This window comes from Coenobita brevimanus, chromosome 88 (genome assembly GCF_032717465.1).
Source record: "Coenobita brevimanus isolate Jiangsu-jjx chromosome 88, ASM3271746v2, whole genome shotgun sequence".
Taxonomy (NCBI): Eukaryota; Metazoa; Arthropoda; class Malacostraca; order Decapoda; family Coenobitidae; genus Coenobita; species Coenobita brevimanus.
Window position 1 is genome coordinate 21898638 of NC_137041.1, and position 10598 is coordinate 21909235.

Consider the following 10598-nt stretch of genomic DNA (forward strand, 5'->3'; position numbering starts at 1 on the left):
CCGGTCCTGCAGTGGACCTCAACGGCTGATGATGATGATGATGATATATAACAACATTTGGCTGCAAGGAACGAGTGAGATTTTTCCTTGAAAACCACGCCAATCAGCGTTCAGTTCCATTTTTGGAGCTTTATGGCAGCTACAATCAGTCATGTGTTTACAGTAAGACGCATCACGTTACACACAACAATGAGGCTAGGATGGTAAGTTGTCCAAAAAATTCGCAGATTTTGTTAGTTTTTTCCTCCATGTTGTGCCATACCTACATATTCTGTAGGATATAAGTGTGTGAATATGTGAAAATAGCCTGACAGTCTAAAATACTAAGTAAATGATGTGGAATATTTTACATAGGACTAGGACCGCTAGTCTGTTATCATGTTGTGGCCACATTTTTTTTCTAAAAAGAACTTTGATGTATCGGTACTTCTCGTGAACGATTATTTTCTTCGATGTTGTGGGTTTCGCTTGTCATGATATTACATTAGCTATCATCTGTCCATTCACAGTGAGAAAATATGCTTATAGCGAGGCTGATTGTCCTGACAGATTAAATGTCTTCTGTTAATGCTCTATAATATATAGCAGGCCTCTCCCGCCTGTTTCCTTCCTCTCTTCCTCTGCAATACATATTCAATATATATATATCCCACTGGATCCCAGTGTCCGGAATATTGGACAGAACTGGGATTTTTCAAGTCTTTAGAAAGTAGGGAACCCCTGGGTAGGGAACTATGAGGTTCGCAACTATGAGTCGATAGGCGGAGCGCGGCACGCTCAGTACCCAGCCAGTGCCATGCCTTGCCCCGCACCCCTGGGATCCAATGGGTTAATGACTGGCAAACCTATCAGTCTCTTTAATGACTGACAAACCTATCAGTCTCTTTAACCCATTGGAGCCGTGTCCGGAATATTGGACAGAACTGGGATTTTACAAATCTTTATAAAGTAGGGAACTCCCGGATAGGGACCCATGAGCTTCGCGACTATGAGCCGATAGGCGGAGGGCAGCACGCTCAGTACCCACCCAGTGCCATGCCTCGCCCAGCACCCCTGGTATCTAATGGGTTAAATATATCTATATATATATATATATATATATATATATATATATATATATATATATATACCGTATATATATATATATATATATATATATATATATATATATATATATATATATATATATATATATATATATATATATATACCGTATATATATATATATATATATATATATATATATATATATATATATGTGTGTGTGTGTGTGTGTGTGTGTGTGAAATCTGATTAGATTTGTATTACAGTTGCACTGTTGTTCACTGTCTTTCCTGTTTGCATTACGTCGTTCGTAATTACTTTCTCACCGGTACTGTTTTGCTTCACAGGTTGTGAACTATGTCTGTCAAGAAGCGACACACAATGAAACCTTTCTCAAGATGGGTTTCACAAGCATCATTCAGAACTCTGTGGTCAAGTTGCAATGTGTTGTTTTCACCAAGGTTTTGACACGAGAGTATGAAGCCCAGCAAACTGAAGATTCATTTTGAATCTTGCCACACCAGTCTGATGGGGAAAAGCATGTTATATTTCAAGCAAAAAGAATCCTCTCTGAAGGCCAGCCACATTGATTTCACTGGTTACTTCGCTCATCAAAATGAAGCTGCGCTGGAGGCTTCATACAGGATTGTTCTAAAAATCGCTGACCAGGAAGCCTCATACCATTGGTGAAGACCTGATTAAGCCATGCATTCTTTGAAGCAACGAAGTTGGTGCCTGAGGAACAACAGTCAAACAAGTTGAGGTCAATTTCCCTTTCAAATGATACATTCGAAAGTCGGATCTCGGACATGAGTGAGGATATTCTACTGCATGTAATGTCCACTGTAAAGAGTAGTCAAGTGTATTCATTGAAACTGGACGAGTCAACTGATGTTGCCTCATGCTCCCAAGTTCTTGTTAACGTTCGTTACCTCGATGGTGAAGTCATGAGAGAAGAGTACTTCTTCTCGAAGCCATTGGCCACTACCGCTCGTGGACAAGATGTTTTCATAATCCTAGAAACCTTTCTTCTCAAACATGAGCTGGGCTGGGAGGCACTTGTCGGACTGTGTACAGATGGGGCCCCTTCCATGACCGGTTGCACATCCGGCTTCAAAGCCTTCAAGAAGAATGTCGCCCCACACGCCTTCTTCACTTAATGTATGATTAATCAGTAGGCTTTGGCGATGAAGACTCTCCTACCTGGACTTCAAGAAGTGCTTTCAGACGTGGTGAAGATTGTGAACCATATCCGAGGAAATGCAACGTCTTCAGGGACCTTTAAAGTGCTCCATGAAGAAATGGGTGCCGACTTCACTGTTCTCCTATTTCACACAGAAGTACGGTGGCTGTCACGTGGGAAGATTCTGAATCGAATGCAAGAACTATAAGAGGAAGTAAAGCACTGTTAGGAAGTACTGTGAAGGAGAATCTTCTTCATGAAAAGATGCAGGATGGTGGTTTCATAACAAAGGTTGCCTACTTGGTTGATTTCTTTTGCCAAGTGAATTCCCTGAACCTTTCACACTAAGGAAATCTGTCAATGTTGCACATAGCTCGCAACAAAGTGGCAGCGGTCAGGAGTAAGATTCAGCTTTACCAGAAAGGAGTTCAGGATGGTGACACTAATTTCTTCCCTCAAATGACGATTTTCCTAGATTCTATGCCAGATGGTGAATGCAGTTTCCACGAGGCGATCTCAGCTCATCTTCTGGTGTGAATGAAGCCAATGAAGGTTACTTTCCTGGACTGGACGACCGTTTATCTGATGCGTGGATCTACAGACCTTTTTTCAGTGGAGGACAGTGCCATCAGGATACTGAAGTTCCTGCAAAGGTAGAATTTCAACGAATTTGTGAGGATTCTCAGCTGAAGATCGGCTTCACTGATCAAGAACTACCGACTTATGGGGCAAAATTGAGGGAGGACTGTCTCATTCTTTCAAAGAGGTCCTTGACCATTCTGATCCAATCCCCATGAACCTATCACTGTGAGCCTGGATTATCAGCCATGGTGATGGTGAAAACGAAAGGATGTACTAGGCTTATTATCGATGCTGACACGAGGTGTTGCCTATCAAACTCTGTTCCTCGATTTGATCGACTGATGGCTGCAAAACAGTTTCAACCCTCCCATTGATTGAATGAGTAGTAATTTGTATGATATTTTATACCCTGTGGATTTGTGGTTTTGTACCATTTTCAAGGGTTTTGTTTTTTTGGCATTTTCAATAAAAATGGGTTATCAATTATACAGTATTGATTTATCTAACCTCTCCACGATGTTCAGCTTACAAATTTTAATTGTGGGAGTCACAGTACTGCCCTGGGGTTTCTCAGAGGTTCGTAGGACGGAAAATGTTAAGAACCACTGTTTTACACTATATACTGCATTCCTAACAGCCTTCGATTTATGATACTGTCATATTCACTGATTAGCCCCAATATTTCAAGAACCACTCGCTTACTCCTCTCAGGCAGCGAGGCCATCGTCACACACACGAGTAAGAGGCAGCAGAGGAACAACACGGCCTGCAGCCGGTATGGCACCACCACAAAAATGAGCAGGTGGACTGCCATGGTGATGAGCGTGCACTCACGACGATGGGTAGGTGGGAAATGGGAAGGAACCAGCGCCGCCCTGCCAGACATTAGCGGAACTATGTGGCAAAACACAGCTGTTCGACGCCACGTGCTAAGTTCAAAATATGGTTGAAAAAATTTTGGATTTTTTTTCTTTTTTACGTTTTTGGGCCATTTTTGGGTTCCAAAGGCCTGGGCCCAAAATGTCTGGGAACTGGGGTGTCCGGGAATTGGGCATCTGGGTATTATAAGGATTACTGTGTATATACTGTGTGTATATATATATATATATATATATATATATATATATATATATATATATATATATTACCGCACCTAACGCGGTAAAGAGAGAGAGAGAGAGAGAGAGAGGCACAAGTATGCTTACAGTGTTTATATACGGACGCGTAAGCATAACATCGATTAGCTTCGCGAAAATGAACACCAGGCCTTAGAATAGACGCTATGGTCGAGTGAGGGAGCAGTGTGTGGGTAGAAAGGGAACAAGTGAGGGACGAGGTGGTGTTGAGCCTGTGGATATACTGGACAGAGACTCCAAAAGCGTGGAGTTCAAGCGTGATGTGCAACTCCACGATCATCCTGTGAAGGTGTTATTGCTATGAGAAAATTACGCCCGTGAGGGATTAGTGTTGTGTACTTCACACTGTATTGTAAAAAAATTTTTATCCACCTCTAGTATGATGCTGAGGATTGGTCACCAGTGTAATGATCAGAATTTATATACTTCCAGTGTAATGCCGAGAATTTTAGAGATTATACAGGAATAGGGTGGCGTGATCTTATTTCAGAATATGGCTTTATGAGAAATGAGGTAGCATGATCTTATTAGAGAGGGCGTGAGAAGTTAGATATTGGCACACCTTGTGGGCCACTCAACCTCGTCTGTACCACTTCTTGGAGGATATCAAAATTCAAAACTCGATATGACTTAACCTATAATTTACTAAGTATTAAGAACAGAGATACAAATTTCTCTTCAAACTGAGAATAATACTAAACAAAATATAATGAGGATCTGTATCAACAGAAATACGAATCTTCTCAAACCGATTATTTAAAGAAGACTTACTCTTTTCAGAAATATGAATCTTCACGAACTAAATTAATATTCGATAATGAAGATTTACAGTATAACTCCAGAAATATGTATCTTTACACACTAGATTAATATCCCAATACTGATACGCATGGATATAGTCCCGGGGTCTCTGACGGACTCGTCGGGAAGGAACCTAAAGATTATCACCAAAGAATATTCTCTAAGACTAAATACACGATAATTGAAGACTCTTATATAAATTAGACACAATAATCAAAAGGACCGATAATCACATAGACCGTAATCAAATGGACAAATGGATCAGCTGATATTCACTTTGATACCATGAACTAAAGGGGGGAGGGAGGTGACTGCGTTAACGGTTAGGCCGCGGCTAGAGCGCTCGAATCCTTGGGATGCAAGCCACGACCCTCTATAACTCTCGTCTGCAACGATGAAAAGGAGCGATGATCTGATTATTCAACACAAGAATGATCAGGTGAAAATATCACTGATTTAACTCACGAACGTACATGATATCTTAATACACGAGGGAGAGAAAAGGGGGGGGGTGACAGCTTGGGCACTAACATGCAATGATGAAAAAGAGCAATGATCTGAATTGTTTGGCGTGGCTTCTCGCCTTTTATAAGCATCAAGACAGTAGTCGGGAATCCGCTAAAATTTTAACTGATTATGCTAATATCGATTCTCTTGGATCTTCAAAAAATACAAAAGATACATTCGCACTCAACATACAGAGAAAAATTACTTACGATGTTGAAATTTTTGTAATAAGCTTCCAGGAACTTTAACCATAATGAAGCCAAGTTAATTAAGAATTCGGACAGTTTTATTACCCATGTCTGTTACTTATGCCTACGTGACTGCAAACAGGATTCAAAGACATAAATTTCGCACTTCACAAATGACAGTCTTCAATATTCTTACTTCAGACATTCTCAATTTACCAATGCCTAGTTCAAAAGAGAAAATCTATTAACTTCGGCAGGTGAATCTCTAGATTAGAATATAAAAGGATGATATTCGCGATTTTTTACCTCTGCTAAAATTCACGGTTACACGTCTTTGTTGGCAAGCAGCTGATTCATTTTTCACATTAATACTTGACTTAGTACTGTCAATATCAGAATCATGTTCACATTCTGAATATCAACTAAGACTAGACTTAAATATATGATTTAACGGTTAAATAAGGAGCTATACTTATAATACTTAAACTTAAGATTACTCTTACAATACTAGCTTATACTAACTTACACTAATACTTAAAATTATGGCACTACAACACCCCTACCCACACACTGACACTGCAAGGCAAAAATTGGACCTGCCACAAATGAGTTGCCCTTGCTTACTTTTAACCCACCGAGTGCCAGTGCCATTTTAAAACGGTCTGACATAATTCTGCCACCAGTGCCAGTGCCATTTTAAAACAGTCTGACATAATCCTGAGGCCAGTGCCAGTTCCATTTTAAAATGGTCTAAAATAAAAATCTTCACTGTGACCTCATTCTTCAAGATTCGTGGGTAAAAATTGGCAGGCCTGTAGGGTAACTGTTCCTCTACCATCCCCCAGGATGTCAAGGCCATACACTCACTCGCTTCCCCCCTCATGCTGGCTCTGCCTCACTCTGCCTGTGTGCATCAACCAGTGCTGTACATAGTGAAGGCATTTTGTAAATATTTTCATGTAAGCGTAAGTTGTAAATATTTTCTTGTAAGTGTAAGGACTATATAGTAAAGTCAAGTTGTAAATACCTTCTTGTAAGTGCCAGTACTGTACATAATGAAGTCAGACTGTACCTATCTTCAAGTAAGTGTAAGATAATGCATTCACAGTGAGAAAGACACGCAAATTTTGATAGGTGCTGAAGTAATGAGTGATCAGAAAAGTGTACTGAACATTGCTATACCGTCCCAGCATAAATACGTGAGTATACCTTACATAGAAAACAGCTTTCTCTCACGTATGTGGTGAGCGTGAGAGAGCGGCTATACCTGTACACGAGTATGCAGGACTAAATAACACTCATTTCCGAGCCTTGGTGAGCATTTTAATGGCGTTCATTGTTTCCACATCAAAGTCTATAATTTTAGCCAATAAAAAAAAAAGGTCAAAAAATGGCCGGCACTGGTGTGATCCATAGGGCTAAAAATAGCCAGCACGTGGCACGTTAAGAATGCTTATTGATCTGCACATGGTTGATATCACAACATAACCCGATTATAAATGTAGGAAAGTAAGGACGAGAATTTAAAGCAGTATGTGTATACGAAGTAAACTTTGGTATATCATAGCATATTGAGGGTAAATTGTAACTCTGTGTATGACCAAGTGTTGCAACAATGACGAATGATGCCATTATAGCAGATTGAGAGAGTAAATTTGCAATTCCAGGTATGACCGAATAAATAGTCGAGTCCAGCCAGGCAGGTTTCATTACCCCGTTTCCCACTCTAAGAACACAGGCGGCTACAGTCATACTTGGAGTCCGCTGGTGAGGGGAAGTGGGCTGACCACGACCTACGACAGTGCTGGGCAGTGTTAAAGTCTACAGAGGCGGCCTACCTACTATCGGCGACACCGCCACTCAGGACATCTTGGGTAAGGTGACCAGATTTATTGGAGCTAAAAGCAGGACGCGCGCATGCGTGCGTGTGTGTGTGTGTGTGTGTGTGTGTGTGTGTGTGTGTGTGTGTGTATAGATCGATAGATAGGTAGATAGACAGATAGACAGACAGATAGATATAGATAGGTATATTGATAGATATATAGACAGATAGATATTAACTAATGTGACAGCAACCGCTGCTGCGCTACTCCTCAGACTGAGGCTGCTAATCAAACACTAACGTCTCCTACGAACTCCGAACATACCGTACAGTATAGTGAATGGGTCGACCAGTTACCAGCTAGTGAGCATTACAGATTTTATATTAATAATTCGGTACTTCATTTGGTTAGGATTATGTATATTTTTTCTAATTCAGCCTAATTTCATAAAAGAAGGTCACGTTATATTTAATGCCATTTTAAGTTTCTAAAAGGAGGATAATTAAGATAATTTGCTCAAAAAGTGGGACATTCTAGTCACAATTAAATAAGCGGGACGGACGTCCAAAAAGCGGGACTGTCCAGCCTAAAAGCGGGACTCTGGTCACCTTAATCTTGGGTTGTGAATGAGTAGACTCTGCAGGACTGTGAATGTTGATAAACAACTTTGCTCAGGCGATTGAAACCCGGGAGCTGATACGCTACATCTGGTTCGTTGTGAAGAAAATACTTTAGTTTACTTACTGGGGTAGGAGTTTATTGCCTGTGCCAGACAATGTTAAATAATTGTAACACACAAATGTGAGAAATGTGAGTGTAATATTCAGGAGGTCGGTGTTGATATTGTAATGTCGCTTATATGCTATAAGGTCGTGCATTAAAACTAATTAGTGTACCATGGATATTAAGAGCTGTGATTGATACTGAGCTGTCATAGAGAAGGTTCTGGTGTGTCACTGTACTTCAAAGCTGTACTTTAAAGGCTAACCTCAGTGCTCGCTGTCTGGCTGTTTGGCTGTGTGATAGGATAAACACTGCATGAACGAGAGTGTGACTAAGAGAGTTTAAAAAAAAAAATAAAAGAGGGGAGGAGAGGGGTGCAGAACCTGAACATACCGGGCGGAACCCAACCTAACATATCGGGAGGAACCAAACTTAAACATACCAGGAGGAACCTAACATGAACATACTGGGAGGAACCCAACCTAATATATTGGGAGGAACCCAACTTTAACATACCAGGAGGAACCTAACCTAACACACCAGGCCAAACCTAAACCTATAACATACCAGGCAGAACCTAACCTACAGGACATATCTAAAACAGAACATACCAGGTGGAACCTAACCTATAGGATATATCTAAAACAGAACATACCAGGCAGAACATATCGGCATGGACAACCCAGAAGGAAAGGAATGGGCAGAACATGACGTGCAGAATGTAACCCATGGAACAGCCCAAAGGATAGTCGAGGAGGCCAGGGAAGCAATGGAGGGAGAGGAGTACGAGACGGATGCTGCGGGGACGGTGATGGAACAAAGAAAGGAGGAGAGGCCCGAATCTGGGCTGCAAGAATGCTTTGAGAAGTGGCCAGCAGTTGAAGGCAGACTGGCTGAGGCACGTGAGAACGTATGCATGAGAGTTCTCATACCGACTTTGCAAACCATGCAAGAACAGAACAAGGTGATCCATGATCACTTGGCACAGTTGGAGAACATGATGGGAATGGAAGGGAGGAATGAGGTGAGCTTGAGGTCGCAGGTGCAGCCAGAGACTGTAGTGGTACACAAAGGACCGGGAAAGAGGCCAAGATATAGTGATGGCATGGGAGACAAACAAATGTGGAAGACTAGGGGAACCCAGCGAGGGAAGCAGGAACAGACGCAAGAGGCCACGACTCTACATCAAGAAGAGTCAACAGTTATTGGGCAAAAGCCAGAGTGGCAGAGGTCAGGAAATCCAAAACTGACTAGATCAGGAATGGAAGAGCTGACACCTGCTACCCCATTGGGCATGGAGGTGATAGCTTCCGGCTTGAAGGAATTGATTGCCACCATGAGGCTACCACAGACCCAACTACCAACCTTTGAAGGGAATAGCTGGAGGGAGTACTGGGAGTTCATTCGTGCATTCGAACAGCACATTACGAGGGCCGCAGTCCCATAGGAATATAAGCTGCAGACACTCATGCAAGCATGTGCAGGGCCTGTCAGGAACACTCTACAAACATGCAGCTGTTTAGACCCAAGAGAGGGTTAAGGGAAGACGATGGCCATATAGGAGGACAGATAAGGAGACAGACATTAGTATGTCCGAGAGATTGGAAGGAATACTTGAGAGGCCCATGATCAAAGGTGAGGATGAGGGTGGCCATGGAAAATTCGCCAATGAGTTGGGGTAATGTATTTTGAGTCTGGAGACTATCAAGAGATTGCAGGAGTTGGACACCATTGGCTCGATGGACGTGCTGTCGCATTGGTTACCTGAGAGGGCACTTATGTGGTATGAGGACGAAATTTTTGCCCACAACAAACGATATGGGTATTATCCAAGCATTAAATGGTTGAAAACCTTTATCCTGGAGGAGGCAGACAGAGTGTGTGTGAGGAGGAGAATCGAGGAAAGGGAAGCAACCACCAAGCAAGCCACCGAGGTTGTTGTTAGAAGGAATCCAGTTGGGCATGTGATTGGCTTGGCTACCTTTGGTGATGACGAACCTGCAAGTGAGAGAGACATGTATCGGCTGTGTAGGGGGGGATGTACACCCTGGTGGGTTGCAAGAAATTCCGTGCCATGAGAGTGGAAGAAAGGAGGGCCACAGTCAGATGGCTTAAATACTGTTATGTTCGCTTGAATGATACCCACTTGGCAGCTGAGTGCCGGGCCTCAGTATGGTGTGACATAGAGGGTTTCACAGGGAAGCATTCGCAATGGATATACCCAACTGGCCCTGTAATGCAAAGGCAGGAGTCCTGGTACCTTTGGGAACCCAGGAAGTGAGATGGAGCAAAAACACAGATGGACGATGAGAGGAAACTGAGAGATGATCATCGTCAATGCACTCAGCGGGAACAGGTGCATGGAAGCAAGCAGTGAGTACACTGAGCAGAGCCGGAGAAAAGACGTGCTTCCTGTGGACAGGCCGACAAACGGGATGAGGCAAGCATGGAGGGGACACTTAAGAGGCCCAAACTCTAAAGGGGCAAAGGCGGGAATGAATGACTCACCGCTAAGGAAGGGACAACGCAGATACAAGGGCAGCTTTGCAAGGTGGCGTTGCCCATTGTTCAGGTAAAGACGGCTAGTAAAGGCTCGGATGCCGTGGTCCAG

At 42.5% G+C, this 10598-nt stretch overlaps 1 protein-coding gene across 1 annotated transcript; it reads left to right on the forward strand.

Annotated features, from left to right (window-relative positions):
• The first annotated feature begins 1853 nt into the window (after positions 1-1853).
• LOC145411235 (protein FAM200C-like) lies at positions 1854-2204 on the forward strand. Its single transcript, XM_080281300.1, has one exon. It carries the CDS (start codon positions 1854-1856, stop codon positions 2202-2204), a length of 351 nt encoding a protein of 116 aa, XP_080137426.1.
• The last annotated feature ends 8394 nt before the right edge of the window (positions 2205-10598 follow it).

What these genes read in the sequence shown, in the direction of transcription:
- LOC145411235 (XM_080281300.1), top strand. Translation starts at nt 1,854, where the DNA reads ATGAGTGAGGATATTCTACTGCATGTAATGTCCACTGTAAAGAGTAGT.